The 25,213-nt window shown below is 38.5% G+C and overlaps 1 protein-coding gene across 5 annotated transcripts in view; it reads left to right on the top strand.

The window, feature by feature from the left end:
* LOC138749600 (AP-2 complex subunit beta) overlaps positions 1-25,213 on the top strand; it is a 325,506-nt gene that overhangs the window by 94,327 nt on the left and 205,966 nt on the right. For all 5 annotated transcript variants that reach the window (XM_069911214.1, XM_069911213.1, XM_069911216.1 and 2 more), the window contains 6 exons: positions 10,607-10,702; positions 11,853-11,968; positions 13,033-13,198; positions 13,695-13,793; positions 19,105-19,364; positions 22,621-22,819. In XM_069911214.1, the coding sequence (XP_069767315.1) occupies positions 10,607-10,702; positions 11,853-11,968; positions 13,033-13,198; positions 13,695-13,793; positions 19,105-19,364; positions 22,621-22,819 (936 nt within the window). The remainder of the gene's footprint in view (positions 1-10,606; positions 10,703-11,852; positions 11,969-13,032; positions 13,199-13,694; positions 13,794-19,104; positions 19,365-22,620; positions 22,820-25,213) is intronic.

The following is a 25,213-nucleotide window of genomic DNA, read 5'->3' as shown; positions in this document are numbered from 1 at the left end:
GGGACCATTTTTTGGATGTCTTGATATGTGACTGAATTTTTCAGATAACTGGTTATTTTAAAAATTCAGCCCAGTAGCAACAGCAAATCACTTGTATCAATGTTTAAACAACAACAAGGGAAGGCTTTTTAAGCATTAAAATAATGTTTAATTCTCACCCAAAAATGTTGGTCGCCACACTGTCACCGATCGCCAAGACTTCCCAACCATCTCCACTGATCCCTGGCACGTTCCCACCGATGCCGTCAATCCCCAGGGAGGCTTCATGGGCCAGTGAAACATTCACTGGAGAGTCGGTGGACTCCTGCCTCCCTTTGGGCTCATTCTGGCAGGAGTTATTCCGGCTTCGTGTCCACCGCTTCAGCACAATCAAGGCAGCAATTCAATGGCTGTCTTCATTACCCCTAATTCCCCACGCAGCTGGAACTGCTCTGCCAATGCCAGGGAAACACAATTACCTGTCCTACTCCTGCATGGGAGCTGCTCTCCTTGATGATGCCGGGATAAGGGATTCCTCGGACCACTTGTGGCTGGGAGTCAGTGGTGCGCATTTTGAGAGGGAGAGTTGGAGAGAAAAGTAAATCGGGGAAGGTAAAGAATAAGTGGAAAGAGAGAGGGGAGGGAGTTACCTGAAAAGAGGACAATCATCATTCTCATTTCATGTTGGGTGAATGTTTTTTCCAATCTGTGAGGTCAGTTCAGCGCCGGAAAAAATTTCGGATAATTGAGTATTTCTGATTGTTTCGGATATCCTCATTTATCTGAAAATTTTCAGAGGCGAACAGGCGTCACTTGGGGTCCAAAAAAATTGTATTAATGAGGATTTCGGATAATCAGAGTTGTACTGTATATCCATTTCAGATATTCAGCATCTGCAGTATTTTGCTATTTGGCTAAGTCTTGTTTCAATAGATACTTGTATCTATTATGGATTTTGTGAAGCAACTGTGAGGTACTTTGCCATATTTAAAAATGCTATGTTATCTGTTATTTCACCTGTCTTGATCCAACACTTGCGTGGATTTAAATGATTGATCTGTGAGGATTTAGTTGGAGGAAATTCCATGGCTGTGACGCATTTTGCTGCTGGTCATAGACAGAGATTTCGATGTCTGGAACAATATTGGATGCCTCGAATAGCTTATTCAATGTGACATGGGGCATAATAACAGCAAACAACTAAATCAATGGTTCTCAACCTTTTTTATCCACTCATATATCACCTTAAGTAATCCCTTACCAACCACAGATCAGCTATGGCATCCTCTGTGGTTAATAAGGCATTATTTAAGGTTTTTGTGAGTGGGGGGGAAGTGCTGCAAACCTGAAGGATGATTGAACTCTTGCACTCAAGACAGAAAATGGAAAGTTGAACTTTAAAAAGATTTTTTAAGAAAAGTTGCCCGAAAACTTTAGGTTGCATCCTGTAATTTAATCATCTATGATTAAAGAATGCACCAGAAAATCAAGACATAAAATTCCTGAGCAACTCTTATTGCAGCTTGGAAAGGATCATTCTTTGGCTGCAAGGAAACTTGTATCCACTTGTGACAGTATTTTCAAGATACATAATTGATGTTGCATGTAACTGGAGAATAGAACTGCATTCAGCCTTTTACATAATGATGCAGAAAATTTATTTGCTAGATTAGAATGGGACTATTTATTTAAAGTACTCAAGGTTTTTGGGATTCCGACATTTTATAAATTGGATAAGAGCATTATATAATTCACCAAAGCCTAAAGTAATTACAAATAGACAAATATCAAAATCCTTTTTGTTGGAAAGATTATCTAGACAAGGATGTCCTTTCTCTCCTTTATTATTTACATTGGCAATAGAACTTTTATCTGAGGTGATAAGTGATAATGAGATTGAGGGCTTTAAGATACATGATAAAGAACACAAAATTGGTCTTTTTGCAGATGATGTAATACTATATCTTTTGAACCCTGAAAGTTCATTAGAAAAGTAAATGGGTTAGTATCAGGTTACAAAGTAAATATTGATAAAAGTGAAGTGATGCCAATGATTGAGACAGATTATGTTCAAGTTAAGAACAGGACAAAATTTAAATGGCAGACTGGTGCAATTAAATATTTGGGAATTAATATTGATAAGAATTTGAATAATTTGTTTAAATTAAATTACATACCTTTATTGAGGAAAATTAAAGAAGATTTATTAAGATGGAAAGATTTGCCAATTTTTAATAGGAAGAGTCAATTGTGTAAAGATGAATATTTTTCCTGGAATGCAATACCTTTTTCGATCTATGGAACGGAGTACATGTAGAAAGAGGAATGAAGAATTATCAGTTGGTTAAAATGATATTAAATCAAAATCCTTTCATTCCTTTTACGGTTGATAACCATTATTTTGATGTTTGGTATAATTGTGGGATTAAAAAAAAATAAGGGATTGCTTCTTGGGATCTATTTTCTTGACTTTTGATCAAGTGAAAGATAAGTATAATATACCACATAATACTATTTTTTTCTTATTAATAACTGAAATCATACTTTAAAAAAGTAGGGAGGAATTTGAAATTGCCAGAACAAAATCCATTTGAATATCTAATAACGGATACATTTATTGAAAGATTTATTACTAATATGTATATGAAATTACAATAATTGACTAAGGAGAAGGATATTGGGAGATGTGGGATAAAAAAAAGCAAATTGGGTAAATATGGGGAATATAGAGATTACAAAAGGTGTAGTTTTAAGGCTTTTGAAGAATATAAAGGTGGATAAGTCTCCGAGACCAGACGGGATCTTCCCCAGGACTTTGAGAGAAGTGAAGGAGGAAATAGCAGAGGCTCTGGCGGTAATTTTCCAAATGTCATTAGATATGGGGATAGTGCCGGAGGATTGGCGCATTGCGCATGTGGTTCCGTTATTTAAAAAGGGTTCAAGGAGGAAGCCTGGCAACTCTCGGCCTGTAAGTTTGACGTCTGTGGTAGGTAAATTAATGGAGAAAATTCTTAGAGATAGTACTTATAAACATCTGGATAGACAGGGTCTGATCAGGAGCACTCAACATGGATTTGTGGGAGGAAGGTCATGTTTGACCAATCTGATTGAATTTTTTGAAGAGGTGACTAGGAATGTGGATGAGGGTAGCGCAGTGGATGTTGTCTATATGGACTTCAGTAAGGCCTTCGATAAGGTACCACATGGAAGGTTAGTTAGGAAGGTGCAGTCTTTAGGTATAAATTTTAAGATAGTCAAATGGATTGAACATTGGCTGAAAGGGAGAGGCCAGAGAGCGGTAGTGGATAATTATCTGTCAGGTTGGAGGCCGGTGACCAGTGGTGTGCCTCAAGGATCTGTATTGGGCCCATTGTTGTTCGTTATATACATTAATGATCTAGATGATGGGGTGGTGAATTGGATTAGTAAATATGCAGACGATACTAAGATAGGTGGAATAGTGGATAATGAAGAAGGTTTTCAAGGATTGCAGAGGGATTTGGGCTGCTTAGAAAAGTGGGCTGAAAAATGGCAGATGGAATTTAATGCTGATAAGTGTGAGATGCTTCATTTTGGTAAGAAGAATCAGAATAGGACATATGTGGTAAATGGGAGAGCATTGAGGAATACAGAAGAGCAGAAAGATTTAGGAGTAACGGTACATCGTTCCCTGAAGGTAGAAACTCACGTGAATAGGGTGGTGAAGAAGGCTTTTAGTATGCTGGCCTTTATCAATCATTGCATGGAATATAGGAGTTGGGAGGTGATGTTGAGATTGTATAAGACGTTGGTGCGGCCTAATTTGGAGTTCTGTGTGCAGTTCTGGTCGCCTAATTATAGGAAGGATATAAACAGAGTGAAGAGAGTGCAGAGAAGGTTTACCAGAATGTTGCCTGGGTTTAAGCATCTGGAGTATGGGGAGAGATTGGACAGATTGGGTCTTTATTCTTTGGAGCGTAGAAGGTTGAGGGGGGATTTGATAGAAGTATTTAAGATTATGAAAGGGATAGACAGAATGGATGTGGATAGACTATTTCTGTTAAGAGGAGGAAAGATTAAAACAAGAGGACATGAGGGGCAGAGGTTTAGAGGTAACATGAGGGGGAAATTCTTTACTCAGAGAGTGGTAGCTGTGTGGAATCATCTTCCGGGAGAAATAGTGGCGGCGGAGTCAATTGTATTATTTAAGAAAAGGTTGGACAGGTATATGGATGAGAAGAAGATGGAGGGTTATGGGCATTGTGCAGGGAGGTGGGACTAGAAAGGGGTGTTTGGTTCGGTGCGGACGAGAAGGGCCTAATGGCCTGTTTCCGTGCTGTAATTGTTATGTTATATGTTATGTTATGAAAAAGAATTTATTTAAATCTAAATCTAGGTTGGAGAAAGATTTAAATATACAGATTCTAGATGAAGTATGGTCAAAATTATGCTATGAAAGTGTAACTAATACAATTAATGTTAGATATCAAATGGTATAATTTAACTTTTTACATCAATTGTATTATACTCCATATAAATTGCATGCACTTCATTAGAATTGTTCTGATCAATGTTTTAGATGTAATAAAGAAGTAGGATCCTTTTTGCATGCAGTTTGGCAATGTGAAAAGGTAGATAAGTTTTGAAGGATATAAGTATTTTATTGGGACAAGTTTTGAAAATGATAATTTTGAAGGATCCCAGAGTATTTTTATTGGCAGATATTCCCCAATTGAAGTTGGATATTTATCAGAAGTTTTTAAGTGTAGCAATAGCAATAGCAAAGAAATCTATAGTGGTTATGTGGAAATCTGATGATATTGTGGGGTTGAATAGATGGTGAATGGAACTATTAAATTGTGTACCATTAGAGAGATTTTGTATAATTTACAAAATCAACCAGAAAAATCTGATAAGATTTGGAAACCCTACATGGATTTTCTGGCTACGACTCTACCTGCAGCGTCCACCACGCCCCCATCCAACCCGCCCTGATAGTTATGATTAAAAATTGTTATGTAAATTGCAATTAATTGATTACAAGATATAGGTTATTAGACAGGCTCTTTCCTTTATTTTTTTTCCCTACTTTTTTGTGGAGGGTGGGGGAGAAAATATATAAAAATTGTAGTATTTTTGTGTCGTAATTTTTTTTATGTTATGGATAAATACTGTATATGTTTTGACGCAAATGCAAAGTAAAATTTACAAAATAAAGATAAGAGATGAGCTCGAGGAGTTGGATAATAGAAGGTGCTTGTAGTATGAGTACATGAATCAAGCATTATCAGTGATTTGCATGTTTCTTCCTTGGTTGCGATAATTATTGAGAGCTCTGCAATTTCTTGTCGTATATTGCCATGATGTTGTGTGTTGATGGAGTGCTGCAGGTGGAGCAAGAGACGTAGCCATGGAATCCCGTGCAGTGTTCACTGATTCTCAAGGCTCTGTACAAGTAGCACATTTTAATCTCTGTTTTTAATTCTTTGCCATTCCCTGATACTCCTTTCTATTCAAAAATAAAACAGAATCCCATGAACAAAAGTATATATTTTTATTAGGGTCCACAGAGAAACATCAAAAGATTTATGATTGCAAGAACAGCTAGTTGGCAGAGGTAAGAGAGAGGAACTGGCAAAAGTTGCTTGGAAAGGTGCACTAGTATGGAACTTTGGAGTTTCTGTGAGAAATAAGTGCAGGACAGGTACATCCCAAAAAAAGATTTGAATGGAAAACCAACCCAACTGTGGCAGACAAGCAAAGTCAAAGCCAAAGGAAGGGTATACAAGGAAGCAAAAATAACTGGGAAGATGGAGGACTGGGAAGCTTTTATAAGCAGGAAGCTAAGAAGGACGTTAGGAAGGAAAAGAACAAAAGACCAGGTTTGCTCAACCTTTCCTCATAAGGCAGCGTTCAACCCAGGCAAATCCACATCCAGAAGTGAGGTGTGCGGAACTGAACACAATATTCTAAGTGGGGTATAACAGCAGCTTTGAGTGTCCTATGGACACAGACCCCAAAATATCTTCATTCCTCCATTTTCCTCAGAGTCCTCCCATTAACATTACATTCTGCCTCCAAATTTGACCGACTAAAATGAAACACTTGGCACTTTTCTGGATTAAATGCCATGGCCGTTCTAACATCAGCCAGGCAAGTCTTTTGTAGAAAGAAAATAGGGCAGATGTTGGAGATCTGAAATGAAAATATTGGAAAGGTTCAGGAGATCAGGCAGCATTGTTATCCAGGAGAAAGAGTTAATGTTCCAGATTAATGATCTTTCATTGGAAAAATGTGAATGTTTTCAAAAGGTTTCCATATTTCCATTTTTTTTTTCTGGTATGCTTATGCAGAGAAGTTTTTATTGGAAACCAGGAAAACTCTTCCTTCACTGAGGCACTTGTAAAGAAGATAAACACAAGTGCCAGGTTTAGCTTGGATAGAAATTATGGGGACATAACAGGTTGAGGCAAGACTTTATTCATTGGTTTTAATTAAGCAGGGAGGATGAAGTTATGTTGCTAACAGGATCTGTAACCAGCAAAATAACAGATATAAAAGAGCTCGAGACGAGGAAAGTAATTTCTTCATTGAGTTGTTTGAATTATAATGCATCGACTGTAAGTGGATGGTTCAATGCGAAATCCTCAAAATTAATTGGCAGATAATTGAATATGAAAAATTTTCAGGGTTCCAGTGAGTGGGGCCAATTGAATCACTCTTTCGTTACTGAATGTGCAGCCTTTACTCCTTTCGAATCAGGATTTCCAGCTCCAAATCTTCTCCCATTTGCTAATGTAACCTCAGGAAGTGTCAGCAAATGGATTGCATAGTAATAAAATGAATCCAGTTCAAAGCATAACAATAGAATGCTACTATATATTATATCAAAGAGAATATTGGGCGGCACAGTTAGCTTAGCGGTTAGCTGTTACAGCACCAGTGTTCGGGATGGGGCGTCGAATGCTGCCCTGCCTATAAGGAGTTTGTACATTCTCCCTGTGTCTGCGTGGGTTTTCCCCGGGGGTTCTGGTTTTCAAAAATGTAGGTCATTTAGGTGTAGTTGGGAGGCATGGGCTCGTGGGCTGAAATGGTCTGTTACAGTGCTATATATATAAATTTAAATTTGAAAGCTTTTTTAAGTATATTAAGTCTAAAAAAGAGGCAAGGGTGCCTCAGGTCTGATGGAAAATGGCATTGAAGAAATTATAAGGGAAGATGGCAGAGGAACAGAATGAGCATTTTGTATCAATCTTTACTGTGGAAGGGTGTCTGGGAAGAGGTGAGTGCAGTCAGGATCACCAGAGAGAAGGTGCTTGGGAAGCTGAGGGTAGATAAGTCTCCCAGACGAGATGGAATGCACCCTTTAGTTTTGAATGGCATAGCTATCGAGATTGTGGATGCACTAGTAATGATCTTCAAAGAATCAGTAGATTCTGGCATGGTTTTGGAGGCCTAGAAAACAGCAAAGGTCACTCAGCTATTTACAAATAGAGGGAGGAAACAGAAAGGAAATTCTAGACCTGTTAACATTGATGGTCAAGGATGAGGTTACAGAGTACCTGGAGGTATGTGAAAAGATAGGCCAAGTCAGCATGGTTTCCTTAAGGGAAAATCTTGCCTGACAAACCGACTGCAATTTTTTGAGGAAACCACAAGCAGGCTGGACAAAGGAGATGCAGTGGATGGTGTATATTTGTAATGGCATTGGAAAGGATTCAGAGAAGATTTACAATAATGATTTCTTGGATATGTCATGCGTTTGTCAGCTCTTGGACTGCACTCCTTAGAATGGGGGGAGGGGGTCCTTGTCAAACGTTGAAAGGCTTAGACACAGTAGATGTGACAAAGTTATTTCCCATAGTAGGGAAGTCAAGAACAAGAGGGTGCAACTTCAGGATTGAAGGGTATAGAAATACCTTTAGCCAGAGAACTTCTGGAATTTGCTACCATGAATGGCTGTGAAGGCCGGGTTGTTGGGTGTATTTAAGGCAGAGATTGATAGGTATCTGAATAGTCAGGGTATCAAAGGTTATGGGGAGAAGGCAGGGGAGTGGGGCTGAGTGGGAGAATGGATACGCTCAATGGAATGGCAGAGTGGACTCAATGGGCGGAATGCTCCTATATCTAATGGTCTTATATACTTTGGATAAAATGAGCCACAGTAAGGGATGCACGAACTCACTTGTACAATTGAAATGTTAACATAGAATGAACTTCAAATAATTAAAATGAAACAATAGACATTAATTGGTGTCAAGTTGCTTATATTGGAATCAAAATCTAGTGCTGTCTGTAAGTAATTTGTACGTTCTCCAATAGTCTGGATAGGTTTCCTTCAGGTGCTCCAATTTCCTCCCACCCTTCAAAACTTACCAGGTTTTTTTTGGGGGGAGGGTGGTGTTATTGCTGGTTTGTAGGTTAATTGGGGTATTTGGGCAACACAGACTCGTGGGCTGACACTGCCCTATTACTGTGCTGTGCGTCTAAATTTAAATTAAAGAGAAAATTTTAAAAATCTTGACTATTACATCTCTAGAAGCCTTAATACACCAGAGATTGTCTGATCTCAGAAGATAATCAGGCCCAGGCCTGGACAGTACTTGGAGGGGAGACCCTCTTGGGTCCAAGTGCTGTAGGTTTCTCGGTTTCTGTGAATGTACAAAGTTAACCTAAGGCAGTTCTGCTGCCTCAGGCATCCGCTTGGTGAATCTGCATTGGACCACCCTTGCACAAATTGTGTACTTTCTTAGGGAAATGGTTTCACCATTTTAATAAGACATCCTTGTTCCCAATTCTCAATTCCTCTTACTGTGAAGGTCAGCAAATTATTGGTCATCTTGCCTGCATGTTTGCTTTCAGTGATTATTGTGTAAAAAAAAAACACTGAAGGAGAGGGTGCTCATCTCTAGTGACTCCAGAGATTTTCCATTAGTTACAGGACAAAAGGAGGAAAGAGGGAGAAAATGCCTGAATGAGTGCAGTTCCAGCTTCTCATTGATCATTCTAAATCATTAATTTCCTTGGTCATTGATCTTGTATGTCAGTAGAATGTAGAGACTTTCTTCAGCGAGTTTTACCAACTCAGAAATTTGTAGTATGACTTGGAACCATCTCTAAGTTCCTTATGCTTCACTGGGTCTAAGACCTGTCATTTGCAACAAGGCTGCTTCACCAGACTGACTGACTGACTTCCACCTTTTCAGTGGAGACTTTTAGGCATGGGCCCGTGATTCCTAATTTAATATAAACATGCTAAATTATTTTGTTTCCCCAGAGCATTCAAAAATGCTCGTGACCGAATTGCTATCAAAGGGTATTGGATAATGCTTTGATCAATCTATATGGAGCAAGAAAAAAAGAAATTGTTCAGATTAAAGGTTATTGACCTGAAACATTGACTATTTCTTTCCTTCCGGATTCTGCCTGAACAGTTCAGTATTTGCAGCATTTTCTATTATTGTTTCAGATTCATAGTGTTTAGCGTTTTTTCCCACAGTCAAGTTTACAAGCAGCAAATGAAATAAAATCCTAAGTAAAGCTGTTTGGTTGTGATGCTTGTGAGTGAATGTTGGTTTACAATTCATTGAATAATTTACTTGTCTGCACAAAGTACTCTGAAAATAGTCAAGTTCTTCACTGTTAGGTTTTTGCACTGATACTTCTCCTAAAAGTAACATGACTCTCAAATAACTCATCAACTGAACTCATCTCAACTGAGGCACTCTTTATTATTGCTCTTTGAATGTGTTTGATTTGCAAGGTGCAATACTCAGAAGTGCTGGAGAAACTTGGCAGATTACGCAGCATCCAAAGCAAGTAAAAGCCAATATTTCACTTCCTAGTGATGCTGTGTGACCTGCTGACTTTCTTCAGCACTTCTGTGTATTGCAACAACAACATACTTTCTTGTTTAGCTTGATGTGCAAGATGCTGGAATATATAATATTACCTGTCTCTCGATGGGAATATCCTGCAGTAAGTGCAAGGAGCTGTGCAGAAGTACAATTGGTGTGCCTTCAACCCTACTCTTCAGAGTGTTGATAATAGCTGATGACAAACATAACCTTCGCAATATTGATGCAAAATAAATAGAGCCCAGGGCTGTGTTTTAAAGATTCTGGAAGTAGACGGAGAACTTGCAAATACCTGAGCATCCTTCCTCACCCTTCCAGAAAGATAATAGAGACGACAAAATCTCAACAGAACAAAAATAGAAGGTTCTTCACTATCCTGCAATTTAAAAATGCTTTCAACTTTAGAACCATAGAATGGAATTTCTCTCCTGTAAAGAAAGAACATCAGCTGAATAATTTAAATGAAATATAACTTAAGCGGGTGATGCTTGTCATAAAGCCATGAATAAACTTCCAGTTTTCATGTGCTTCATGCTGTTGCAAAAAATCTTTAAATCCAGAATAATTTTATTGAAAAACTAGATGATAATAATAGCACTATTATCACTGATGTGAAATTGATGGCTTGTTATTTTGAGGAGAATTTAAGCATTCAGCTGCAATTTGCCACACTTCACTGGAAATGGCATGAAACCTGGAAATGCTTGGCAAGGTTAGCAGTCTGGGTAGAAGCAGCAATGTTTGAGAAAACTAAGACTATATTTAAGATGAGAGTTGTGTTTTTTTCTCAGGTCCTGGCAGAGCTGAAGGAATACGCCACTGAGGTTGATGTTGATTTTGTCCGGAAAGCAGTCCGTGCCATTGGTCGCTGTGCTATCAAAGTAGAGGTATGTGCAATGCTTTGGAAAAGTGCTCAAAGATTTTGGGGTAGGGGGGTTATTTTGTGATTGGGTTTTCAGTGGAAGGCATGATGGCTGGGCTCCAAGGGGCCTCTAAACTGATGCTTGACAGCTATATCCCTTGAAAAAGAATGTTTCACCACAGAGATCCTTTTTTTATGGAGAATGTCTTGGAATTTCCAAAACTTTACAGTTGATCACAAATTTCTAAGCAACGTTGCTGAGCTCAGGCAGGGTTAAATGCCAATTAATTTATTGTTGATAAATAGTTAGTCAGTTTGGCATGACTGAAATGTAATGGATTCCCAGATTTATGATTTTCTATTTGTTCAAAAGATAGTGCAAAATTTTGGAGAGAGAGAGAGAGAATGTTTAAACAATTTGATAATGGTCCTTTTGAACAATGTCAGCAGTTATTTAATTAAATTTTGAGATGCAATGACGCATTACTTGTATTACGTTGTGTAGGCTTGTGAAATCATACAATTCAAATGTTAACTTTGCTGTGACAAACCTGAACTTTAAGCTCACAAATGGAAAACAATAAAATGGCAGACACTGGAACCTGAAACAGCAGCTGTTCTGATTGAAGGTCTTGCACCTGAAACGTTAACAGATTCTGTTTCCAAAGATGTTGCTTGACTGGCTCAGTTCTAGCAGCACTTTTGTTTCTGCTTAACATGCTCATTTGTCTCTCTGATGTTTTCCTCATCATATATTCATCAGTGGATCAGGTTTTTCAATAACACAACTGAAAGATTTCTTCAGTGTTTAGCTTTTGTAAAATTTTTCTGTTGCCCATTCCTGACCTGAGGACGTTAACCAGTGCTGGCAACAGGACCAACGTGACTTCAAAGCTTCATGCAAGTGGCTGCTTCTCTCAGAATGCTGGCAGATGGTTGGATTATTGTGACATTACGGATGTGGCTATCCTATCCTTGTGTGGCATTCTTGTGCATACATACAGAGTATCATTGATTGTTTTAACATGCTTGCTAATAAGCAACCGTGGTTGAATGATGATAAATATCAAAATACTTGTTTCTTCCTAAAATAAAGTGAAATTTTTAAGATTTTGTTTTGGCATTGATTTACTGAGTAGTTGGATTCATTATTTGAAAATCTGTTCATGTCCTAGCAATCTGCCGAACGCTGTGTCAGCACACTGCTTGATCTCATACAAACCAAGGTCAATTATGTCGTCCAGGAGGCTATTGTGGTCATAAGGGATATCTTCCGCAAATATCCAAACAAGTAAGTGGAGAGGGTGGAAATTGCATGTGAATTATGGGTAATATGGTGGATAATTTCACGACGATGTCCAGAAGGATTTTGGCAGCAACATTCTCGAGGTGCTCACAACCTTAGTATGAAATGCTCAGGTTCACATTTCTCATGCTTGTAATTGAATGTACTGTTTCAGAGTTGTTAGCTTTTGGGGGTGGGGAAGGTGAATAATAAGAGAACTATTTGAAACTGACAGATGACGTGGATGAAAACTTTCTACAGGATGTGATTTTCATGCCGATGATCTTGTCTATGTAAATGGGTGGTATGGTTAGTGCAGCGCTGTTACAATGCCAGTGACTCGGATTTGAATCCGCTGCTGTTTCTAAGGAATTTGTATGTTCTTCCCGTGTCTGTGGGTGTTCCGGTTTTTTTTCCTCACATTTCCAAAGATGTACGGGGCTGGTAGGTTAACTAGTCAAAGGGTTGCTTTGGGCTGCGCGGGCTTGAGGGGTGGAAGTGTCTATAAATACCATTTCCTGCAGCAATGCATGGAGCAGATGTCTAGGCCCATGCTTTATCAATTTATTCTACGAGCATGGTTTCTTCTTTTCAACCTTCTTGAAATGTTCCTTTATTCAAAATAGTTGTATTTTTCTCAGATCTACATTTTTATAACAAATATTAAGATCCTGTAATGGCTGATCTCTCAATAACTCTGCACTTCTGCAGTATGTTTGACTTGGGATGTCTAGCTGGTCTGTTCACAAAACTAATTTTTCACTGAATCTTGGTATAATTGAAGAATTATAACATGTACAGCTGCATAGAATTTCAAAGAGAATTTCCGACAGAAACCAAATTCTGATCCACCACAAAAGATAGATCAATCCAAGTAGGAATCCACCAAGAATTACAATACTTGTCCTCCAAATGAAACGATCTTCCTGTATCTAACAAGGCTTAGAAAGAGTAGGGATGTAATTTTAAACAGCAAACAGTGGAACATACTGAATTGAAATAATCAAAGGTTTTGTTCAAAAACTAATGGACGATACTTGTGTAACGGTTGCATGATCTCGATTTGCCAGGTATGAGAGCATCATTGCAACATTGTGTGAGAACCTGGATTCACTTGATGAGCCAGATGCGCGAGCAGCTATGATCTGGATTGTGGGTGAATATGCAGAGAGAATTGACAATGCTGACGAACTGCTGGAAAGTTTTCTCGATGGCTTTCATGATGAGAGTACCCAGGTTAGTTATCAAGTACATGTTGCAATAAAGTAAGAGACGAGTGATTCAAGACAAGATTTTGTATTTGAGTTCTTTGAGGAAGCACAAGGAATTAAATGTGATGAAGCAGTTTAAATAGTTACTCTTAATTTATATCTTCTTCAGCAGTTAGTGTTAAGATCCTGCCTTAATTTGGAAGCTTTTGAGGAAGGGTAAAGTTGACCCACAGAAAATTATTGGCAATTAAATAAGTTTTTCATTAAAACTTTGATCAATTAATAATAAGTATTAAATGCTGAAGACTGTAGCCAGTTGAAATTAAATGGTTGAATGTAAAGGATTATCAAATGTAATGTTTCAAAGTTGGAGAAAATTGGCATAATAGGATTGAGGAACACCTAGCAACAACTTGAGAGTAATTTCTGTGCATTTACCCTTCACCTGACTCAGTCAAATGCAAACATGGGAAGGAGTGAATCTTGTGATTTTTTTTCTCCTTTCCACATCTGCGGGACAGGTGCAACTGACCTTACTTACAGCGATTGTGAAGTTGTTTCTCAAGAAGCCGACAGATACTCAGGAGTTGGTCCAGCAGGTCCTCAGTCTGGCAACACAGGTAGGAAATCCAGAGAGATGGTTGATGTTTGCTGAGAAAATGTACTAAAGGGAATACTGTGGCTCGTAGATTTATACCTGTTACCATCAGCTTTTTAAAGCCTACATGGTGGAGTCGAGAAACCCTTTGCCATATTTGGTTACCACATTTTCAAGATTCAATATACCTCTATTGTCATGTAATTATACAAAATTAATATTGCATAAAATTGCCTTCTGCTAAGGCAGACTAAGAGTTGCAATGAATGTCGCCCGGTTCCCTTCACAGTATGAGAGAAAGAGTCATCAAGAATCCGTGGATTTGCTTTCAGTGCTTCCACAGGCTCGGCTGCTGCATAAACTCCCATGTGATCTATCAGCAACCCAAGGTCCAGATCCAAAACTCTGACATTCAGCAGCTGTGCTTGTGCTCTCCTGTGTCCATTTATTTTGATGTGATCCTTTGTGCTAAAAGTGCTCCTGTTTAGTTACTTCTAACGTTCAAAAGGTTAAACTTACAGAGCAGCAAAGTTGTGAAATGATGAGGAAGAGTTGGATGAAAAGTCTGGATCAGAGTGTTTAGGTGATAGATTCCCAGAAGGCAGATCTTTCTATTCAGTTTGAGGTTGCAGGCCTGGGAGAGGGAATGGGTTGATTGATAGGACTTTATGAATGGGAAAGGTTTGGAAGTCTTGCCCTTCACTTCCTCTCTTTTCTTCGAAAAGATGAGGGAAAGACACATGAGAAGGCTGCAAGGTTTGAGAGTTGTTTGAGCCTTTCAATTGGAAGTGGAAATGCAGAATTGAAACTAGAAAGAACAGTGTTGTTAGAATTAAGCTTTTGAAAAGGGCAGCCGGTTTGTGTTGATTTTTATAATTTTGTGATGTAAGCGATTAGACTTGATGGAACATTGTCATCTTGTCTAGTTCCAGAGTTCTTTGTGTGTTTGTGTACTATTTGTTGTGTAGCAGAATGATTCTTATGAATTTTGTCTTGCTAAATCACAGGAGGAACTTCCGACTTGTATCTTATCGCCTGAAACTGTGCTTTCTGGATTATCCCTGGATATCTCAGCCTATCCCTTGTCAAGTTCCCTTAGAATCTTCTATATTTTCCTTAGATTACCACTTGTTTGCAAGTTTCTGTGGGCTCAAACTTTCTCCATGTTTAATAGAAATAGAGACGCCAGACTTTAAAATGAACAGGACGTATAAATGTCTGATTGCGTGGAGGAACGTTGATAGTAAATTGATGTCCAGCTATGATTTCAAGTTCCTTTAGAATCTTCTATATTTTCCTTAGATTACCACTTGTTTGCAAGTTTCTGTGGGCTCAAACTTTCTCCATGTTTAATAGAAATAGAGATGCCAGACTTTAAAATGAACAGGACGTATAAATGTCTCTGATTGCGTGGAGGAACGTTGATAGTAAATTGATGTCCAGCTATGACTTCAATACTTTTAAATTAATTTAAAAATAAGTCATAGAAGAATTATATTTGACTGAAACTCCTGGTTCACTACATAATGAAGCTGGAGCTGCTTTTTATTGTAGAGTGCTGAGATGAATGTGGATAGTGTTTCAGATTGTAGTTATACAACAGGTGAAATATTCATAAGGAGGAAATGAATGGGTGTCTGCAAGTCACTGTAGAAGCTCAGTGGTGCAGGAATGTGGCCAACTCTTCAAAATGATGCATACCTTTGGACAGTGATTATGGAGGTGGCATCAGGGGTGGCCCTATTGCACAGGAATGGATGAAACAGATAAAAGTAGATTCAATTATACGGGGAACAAACAGGACTGTCAAGGATGTATTAGAACAACTATAGAGTATTCTGAATGGAGAGGGTGGGCAACAGCTGTTGTGGGAAACAAGAATACCAACAATATTAATTTGGAGACCTACCAACTGAGTACCGGGAGTCAAGAATTAAATATTTAAAAGGACATGAAATAGTAATCTCAAGATTATACAATGCCACATGCTAGTCAAAATAGACATAGAAGACTATAACATAAGTATGCTTCTAAAAGAATGGTGTAAAAGCGAGAGATTCAATTTCATGGGATAATGGAACTGTTTCAGAGGCAGTTGGGATCATTGCAAGTTAAACAGCCTTACCTGGGCAGGATTGTGATTAATGACTCGGGGAAATATTTGATAATGCTATTTGGGGAAGATTTAAAATGACCAGGATAGAGATGTATGTAAGGAGAGCAAGGAGGAAGGAACAATAGAAATTAAAGAGAGGAAGAGGAAGCGTTGAGGGCAGAGAAATCTGCGCCATAGTTGAAAGTAATACTCGGGACTAATGATGTTAAAAAGACGAGTCGAATGATGCTGGAGTTATTTCTGTTTTTCTGTTTCAGTTATTTCTGTTATTTCAGTTATTTTAGGCATTTCTGTAACCACAAATGAGAGTCCAATTTGGAATGTAACCTTTCTGATGTTGGTGGTCTGCCAATTGGGGGTGTCTGCCAACAAAACGATTATGATATCCAAGACAGTATTTTGGAGCAACGATAGATGAATCACATGGATGTTAATGGGTCTAACGTCATTGGGATTGCAGAGACACCACAGCAGAACTGCAGGAAGGGAACTGAAAATCCAGAGTGTTTGAGAGGATAGACAAAGAGTAAAGGATGCGGTGTTGCTTGTTAGAATTTACTCTTGAGGAATGAGTAACTGCCAGTTTACACTGTAGAAATCTCTCCTCAAGGATTGTAAATAATTTGGGTATGTATGTTTTTAATGTTACCCATCAATATAATTGCAACTCTCTTGATTGTGTCTCTTGCTTCCCATTTATTTCCTTTCCCAATGTATTATCACTACTGTTTGGGGGGGTCTCGTCCAACTCCCACCATCATTTTTCAGCCCTTGCTATTTCTTAGCTCGGCTGATAAAGATCCTTCATCATCCAAATTGCTATCCTTTCCTCACTACCAAATTGATCTTCTCTTTTGTTCTATCTTCTGATAAGACAACCTCTCAGTGATATTGCAGAACTTTTGGTTCTGCAGGGAAGGAGGAAGTATTCAAGCATGGAAATGATGTTGGGGCAGCTGAAAACTTATAAATCCCCAGGGCCAAATAATTTTGTATACCAGAGTACTGAGACTCTGGGGGAATGGATGGGATGATGGCCATTTTCCAGTTTTCTTTAGACTTAATCATTCATATGAATTGGATGGTGGCCCAATAGTTAATAAAAATGAGGAAGAAGAAAGATAGAATCATGGGCGATTTAGTCTGACATCAGCAGGGTTCATTACTAAAGCTATAATAGTAGAACATTTGAAAAACAGTTACAGAATTGGCCAAGTTCTGCATGGATTTACAATGGGATGTCATGCTTGATAAAAATTTGTTGGAATTTTTTGGCACTTTGGTAGTGGATGGGCAAGAATCAGTAGATATGGTGCATTTAGATGTTCAAAAGGATAGTGACAATAACTGACATGAGATGAGCAAAACCAAATCAAATTGGAGGTAATGTACAGTCATGAATAGAGCACCCGCTGGCAGGCAGGTAGCAGTGGGAATAATTGTGTCCTTTTCCAAGTGGCAGGAGGAGCACATGTTCAGTGTTTGCATGACAGTGATTCACTCTGTATTAATGATTGAGTTAAGGAAATTAAGTTAAACTTGTGAATGACACATAACTATAAGGTGGGTACAAAGAAGTTCCAGTGTGACTTGGGCAAGTTGAGTGAGTGTGCAAATATAATGTAGCTAAAAGTTGGGTTATCCACGGTGTCAAATACAAGAAATCTATTTACTACCATGGCTGTAGACTAGTGAGGGGGTTTGCGGCTGCAGAACATGCAGACGGCTCGTGGCGAGGAACGAGGATTCAGACTGCTGGCGTCTTGCAGTCAAGGAACTCACACTAGACCATGAACCTCTGGAGCCTGGCTCGAGACTGGCTGAAGGGACATCAGGTATCAGAACTGGGATGTGAGAGGGTGCCGATGGCTACCTGATTGTGTTGGAGGTTCAGATCTGGACTTCGAGTTACTCATGGTTTAGACTGGAGTCTGTGTGGCTGGAGGTGAATCCACAGACACTCAGTGATTCTGGGAGAACTCTCTGACTGTAAGAGGCGCCCGTCAATTTCTGCTGCTTGTGAATCTCTCTGCCTTACGGTAGACAAAGGCAAATTTCATGTACTATTACAATTGTTTTATTACCTGACAGCAAAGAAATAGAATCTTTTAAGGCAGTGCCTTCCCCCCAGGAATCAATCTGATGAATATTTTCTGAGTAGCTTTCATTCCTTCCCTGTAGAAGAATCTGAGGCCATATTATCCAATTTAGAAAAAGAAAACTTATGGTCCAATTTTTAACAATAATCCAGAGTTGTACAATATGGTCATATTTTTGAACTTTAAAAACATTCTGATTGTTAATGACAATACTTACAACTGTTTTGCCAAGGGTAATACCTACAACTTTCATCCTTTATTAAGGTTGAGCATCATTTTAAGATGAAAGTGCAGCTTGTCCTTAAATGAGTTCATCTGGATTATTTACCACACAGTTTGAATTCTTCCACATACAAGTGCAATTCCATTATTTTCACACCTTCAATCTTTTTCACATTTTTTTTCATCTTGTAGTACTTGTTGAGCTTGTCCTGTTTGATTAGCATGTTTTACAAATATGCCATAACGCGCAGTCAGTCTGCAATGTCCTCTGAATGTTCAACATCAACTCTATTTTTTAAATTCATTAAAAAAAATCAATTTGTTAAACACAATTTTCCTGGTCTTCCTTTTAAAATGTATATCGGGAAGACTAATAAATGAAGGCTATTCAGTTAATCCAAGATTCTGAATTTTGTAGTGCATAATTGTTTCCAATGAAGATTGAATATACTGATATTTGTACCATTCGTCTAAGTGTAGCAGCAGCTGCTTGTTAATTCCAAATCCATTGTTCCTCCAGTGCCTTTTCAAAAATCTACACAAAATCACTTAGCATTGCACGCACAACACCTCTGCCTGACTAATTTAGAGTGATGCTATTTCTTTGCAGTTCGACTCTTCAGGTACAGGATTATGCTGCACTTGTACAAGTCATTGTGTTTTTAATTATCATTGAAAGAAAATACATACTTGAAGTGCTAAATATGAAAACTGCTTGCTTTTTACTGCTTAACATAATAATGTACCAAGTTTTTATAAAACAGTAACCTTGTAGGTGTTTTTTGGTTTACAATCACTGTTACTGTGCTAAAGAAAATTCATTTGCAGAGTGTGTAATCGTCACTGCAATGCTGTGTGACAAAGATTAAATTTATAATGTGTTTGTCTCTTTGCAGGATTCTGATAATCCTGATCTCCGTGACCGTGGCTACATTTATTGGCGTCTGCTGTCTACGGACCCTGTGGCTGCTAAAGAAGTGGTTCTATCTGAAAAGCCGCTGATTTCAGAGGAGACTGACCTGATTGAACCAACGTTGCTGGATGAACTCATCTGTCATATTGGGTCACTGGCATCTGTTTATCATAAACCACCAAATGCATTTGTAGAGGGTAGCCATGGAATCCATCGCAAGCACTTACCATTGCAACTTGGAGGGTTAGTAGCAATGCTATAATGGACAGATTTCATCAGACATTTTAGAACTATAGAATCATACCGACCAGAAACTGGTTCTTCAGCATGACCAAACTATAATTCATCAAGTATTCAGTTAATCCAAGATTCTGAATTTTGTATCAAGTATTTCTCTAATAATTTCACTTGCTAGCCTTTGAGATTCAGTTGCTTGTCTATATATTTACATGTTTTGAGAGTACCTGCTTCCATCACCTACAGTTACCAGTATCAAATTCCAATTTACTTTTCACTGCCTTTCTTACAAACTGACCAATGTGGTCCTGTAGCCAAAACTATTTTCCTGTCATCTGGAAATCACCTAATTATAATTCCTACATTAATTCCAGGTTGTTAATGTAAAATACAATAAGCAAGATTAATGTGGAAGTAGGTTAATAATAAGCAGCACTAATTACAGCTTTTCAATCGCACTCAACCATCACTCTCTGCCCCCTGTTACCAAGCCAATTTAGGATTAATTGTGCCAACTTAACCTGCATCCTGTGGGTGGGCTCTAACTCGTTGGATTAGTCTTCTCAGTGGGACCTTGTCAATGGCCTTTTTGAAGTTCGCGTCCACATTAACAGCACCGCCTTCATCCAGGTATTATGTTACCTCTTCAAAAAAAATCAATTGAATTGGTGAGACAAGATCCCTGTACAAAGCCACGCTGACTATCTTTTATTAAATCCTGCCCTTCCAAGTATTGATTAATCCTCTTCCTCTGAATCTTTTCCAGTATCTTCCCTATTATTGATGTTTGACTCGCAGGCCACTAATTCCTGGGTTTATACTTGCTGCCTAACTTGAATAATGCTACACATTTGCTGTCCTCCAGTGTTCTGTGACCAACAAAGATTTTAAAATCTCTGACAATTTCTCCCTTATTTCCCATAGTAGTCTGTGATGCATCTCATCAGGCCCCGGGGGTTTATCCATTTTTGATCTCACTCAGATTCATGTAGTATCTCCTTCTCAATGATAACGTTAGCATTTCACTGTTTCCCTCCTTGAATTCTCTAACTTTAATGTATACTCAATGTATACAGATTGCCATTTTGGTCCCTAATTGGCTCTACTCTTCCCTAAAGGTGGCATGATTGGCGTAGCGGATAGCGCAACGCCTTTACAGTGCCACCGATTGGGACCGGAGTTGAATCCCGTGCTGTCAGTAAGAAGTTTGTACATTTTCTCCGTGTCTGCATGGGTTTTCCCCAGGGGCTCTGGTTTCCTCCCACCATTCAAAATGTACCGGGGGTGTAGATTAATTGGGTGTAAATTGGGCGGCACAGAAATAGCCTGGTACTGTCTAAGTTTAAAATTAATTTTTTTTAAATTAATTTAATTTACTCTCTTGCTCTTAAAATGAATGTCTATATATTGGGGGGGGGGAAAAATCAGGCTTATCCTGTTAGTATATTTCTCGAATGTGGAATCTGCAGCTTAGTTTCTGCAAGATAGATATGGTCGCAGAGTTAATAGAGTAGTCTGCTCGCCATGTTTCCCATTCTCCAGCTTAGTTTTTGTCCATACTTGAGCAGATATTGCATTGATAGTGTCATGAATAAATGCAGATCTCTCTTGGAGAGTCTTTGTTGGAAAGAGGCAGTTCATTATAAATCCAACAGAGTGTTGAACACCCAGCTAATTACACTCACGGCATCCAAAAAATGCAAAAAGTACTAAAAATAAATGCAGAAGCCGAAATTATAAGGGAATACATAATTTTAATTAATGTAAGTGATATGAAATTTAACGCTCTCCTGTTCATCCTCTTCACCCCCCCCCACCATTAAAATGACAGAAACTGGCACTGGTTCAGTGGAAAGACTTCCCAAGGTAACTGCTGAGGATCTGCTAGAAATTGGTGCTGTACCACTGGATTCCATGAACTATTCAGTTCATTTCACAGCTGGTCTGGGAGGTTCACATTTTGCACACACTTATCTGTGAATGCCAAGCTTTGAGACTGCATCTGTTTTGCAGAGATGAAGATGCCATGTACTAGAAGTACACTAACTGAACAAGGCTGGATAATAAACTGCCATCAGATGCACAATTTGGGGTTTCTTAAGGATGCATAGATCAGAGTTTCTTTGTTGGTGACTTGGGTTTACAGTAGCATGACTGTGTTTTGGTAGAGCTATTAGAAATAATTTTTTTCTTGCTCGTAGAGGTAATAGTTGCCATCTGTTCTTTACTTAATTGCTTTTGTTTGGATGAGCAACAAGTTGCCTGTTGCTTCAATGACCTCTTGTTTGGTATTAATTTTTTTTCTTTGCTATGTTAAAGGTGCTGTGACAATATTTTTATTTTATAACTGCATGGAGGCCACCAAATATTCAATAACTTCAGCTTGCTATCAATAAATTATAGTTATTTAGTGTTAAATAACAATGATTGATTGATCATGTTATAATTTTTCCTCATTGATGCTTAAACAGAAAATGACAAGCAACTTGTGGCCTTGTCTCCAATCTTGCTCAGCTGCTCAGGTTGTCAGGGAGTTGATAAATTTGGATTTAGAATCCGTTTCATAATTTGACTACTGTGGCTTCATAGCACTGTGATGTGGGATCACATTGCCTTGTAAAAATGTGACCTGAAAACTAATGAGTGGCTTGAGGAATCTCACTGCCTTCATTTGTATCCCTTGGCCATTCAGTATAATTTGCATAAATATTATTTAATGCCTCAATGCTGAATGTTACTCCTGTGCTGCTTGTATTGCACGGTTAACTCCTGTACACTTTCATTAAAAAAAACTCACTCAAGTTAAATGCACCACCTGCAGAACTGTTGTGTATTAGACTATGGCAAGCTGTAATTATGGAAAGATTGTATCTCAACCAACTGACTAAATGGTGTACATCTTCTGTCTGAGCTATGTGCTCACAATATGATGCATCAGCCAGTAACTGAACTAATATAATTTGTAGTTTCTCATTTCCTAAGAGGCTCACATGCTTCTAATCTGATAAGGAATTTTGTGTGAGAATGGGCATTATTTTGAAACTAAGAGCACAATGCTGGAGAAACTCAGCAGGTCAAACAGTGGACTTTATATCTCAAAGATAAAGATATATCACCAATGTTTCGGGCTTGAGCCCTTCATTAAGGTATGTAAACATTTTGGACTTTCTCCAGCATTGTGTTTTTAGTTCAACCACGATGTCTGCAGACTTTCCTGTTTTACTTTTCATTATTTTAGAGCTATCTTGCTCTTATTCCATAGGAGTGAGCCGGAAAGTCCAGTTGGGCCAACGACTACAGCAAACTTGACTTTAGAACAGCAGCCTCAAGTTATTCCATCCCAAGGTGACCTTCTGGGTGATCTTCTGAACCTTGACCTTGGTCCCCCTGTCAATGTACCACAAATGTCTTCAATGCAAATGGGAGCTGTGGATCTATTGGGAGGTGGATTGGACAGTCTGGTAAGTTAATTTTTATTATGTTTTCACTTTGTATTTTGCAGAAAACCTGTTTCAGAGAAATATTTGACCAGTGGCAAATTTACCTCAGATAAGAAATGTAAAATATTATTTTGTGTTGGCAGGCAGACAAGTTTTTGAACTATCATCCACAAGTTTTAAGACAATACTTTTACTAGTTCTTTAGCATGTGGAAGAAAGTGATCACAGGCTGAAACTCTCTATCCTTGGGATCTGAATTATGCTGAAACAAAAAAAGTCAGGCCATAGCAATTTCCCTTGATCACCTTCCTCTGTGCAGTATAGACACACTCATGGTTACATAAGGATTATGAGAATTGTTAATAACCCAAAATTTCTATCGGATAGGTCACAAAACTTACACAAGTAGGTTAATTAAGGTCTTACTTAATTTTTAATCTTAGTTAGAATTGGTTAGTTAGTCAATCTGTGCGAATTGTTCAAACTCTGCTGGACCACAGAATGCAGAACCAGGTATTTCAACCTGTAGTTGAGATGCAAGAAATTCAGATCAGAAATGTGCAGTTCCCCTCTTGTCAGATTTCAGGTTTTCAAATTCGCATATTTCTGTTTAAAATTCTGTGTACAGGATCCAGGCACCCTAAAAGTGGCCTGAAAGTGCAATTAAATTTCTGATTTGAATACTATTTAAAGAATTATCAGGTTAGTTGATAATAGTTATTAAACCATTGGAAGATTACATTTTATAATACATGAAGGGTTTCATCCCCTGCATAATCTCCTCTCACTTAACATGCCTTAACTTAACAAGGAAATATTTATTTGTCTTCTAACTGATCAAATTGATTACTGTGTCACCTCTGAAGTAAGAATAAAGTTATTTGTTGATTTCAGTGAACTTGTGCTCTGGCCCAGATGTGATGTAATCAGAAAATAGTTAGTGTAAAGGAGACCATTCAGCCACCTGAGTCAATTACCAGTTAGAGCAGTTCATGCCATCCCTCTCTCCTGCACTTTCCCCAAAACCTGAAAATATTCTTGTTTCAAATCCTTATTCAGCACTCTTTTGAGCTCTAGAAGTTATCTAGAATTCAAAAGGGTGGCATAGTAATGGTGAAGTTAGTATTGCTATTCCCCTATTCCCTTACAGATCCAGCAACCCAGGTTTAAATCTTGACTTCTGGTCCTGTCTGTGTGGACTTTGCAAGAAATCCCCCCAGGTTCACATCCCAAAGCTGTGTTGGTTGGTAGGTGAATTGGCCTTTCGATATTGCCCCAAGTGAAGGGTAGAACAGAAGGGCAGTTGATGGGAACACGGAGAGAGTAGGTTGCATGGAAAATTAATAGGGTATGGGATTGCTCTCTGAGATGGTATGGACTTAATGGCCTCTCAGTATTGTTAGGAAATATGGAACTCGCTTCTACTCTTATTCCTATCTGTGGATTCCGGACCCTAAATATTTGCTGCGTAAATATTCCATGTCCCCTGGTACTTGACCTTTCTACTCATGTGAACAGTTTCACTTTGTTCTGCCTATATCCTTCATACTTCGTCAAACCCTTTCACTGTTCCAAGGATATCAACCCTAGTTTCACCAATCTATCCATATCTGGAATTCTTTCAGTCAATCTCTTTTGGGGCCCTCTTCAAATCTTGGAGCAGCCATTCTAAATAGGGGCTCTATGGTGGCCTGGGGGGTGGGGGGGGGGTGCACAGCACATTTAAGTAAAAGCCTTGTTCTATTTTCATCTCGTGTAACATAAATTCTTTTATGTAGTTGGTTGGGGAGAAGTATGGAAGAAACTAGAACTTGACTGCTTCAAAGGGAAGGAGGGCCCATAAACTTTGAGCAGAGTCCTGGGGTGGGGGAGGTAGGGAGCTATAAGTGTGTGTTGGGCTCTTGTTCCTCCTATTAAGATGTTACATTTCACATTTTACGAATCTGTCTGTTATCTCCTTGATGTCTTTCTTCCTCACTGTTCACAACTCCAAGATGTGTCATTTCATAAATTTGGAAATTATATATCTAATCCCAAATCAGAAATCTAAATGAAGCAAAACAATGGCCCAAGTACACTGAGGAACAATTTTCACTTACCTCCAGTTATAAAGACAACCTTTAAGACTTGGTATTTTTTAATCTATGCTACTCAAACCTCTTTTATTTCATGGCTTTCATTCATTATGCGATCCTCTTGTCAAACACCTTTTAGGAATGCACATAATACAGCAATCAAGTTTTCTTCATTAGTCCTCTCTGCTACTCTTAGCAGACTAGACATGATTTGCTATCAACAAATCCATGCTGTCTTTCACTATTCTTGTCCATAACCCCTTTCACATTGGCACCTTGTCCTAGTAACTAGTGGCCAATCTACCAGTTAAGGGGCTAGTGTGAAAGCTTTTTAATTGGC

The sequence above is a fragment of the Narcine bancroftii genome, chromosome 14 (assembly GCF_036971445.1).
Source record: "Narcine bancroftii isolate sNarBan1 chromosome 14, sNarBan1.hap1, whole genome shotgun sequence".
Lineage (NCBI taxonomy): Eukaryota > Metazoa > Chordata > Chondrichthyes > Torpediniformes > Narcinidae > Narcine > Narcine bancroftii.
This window is presented reverse-complemented; position numbering and strand designations above follow the sequence as displayed.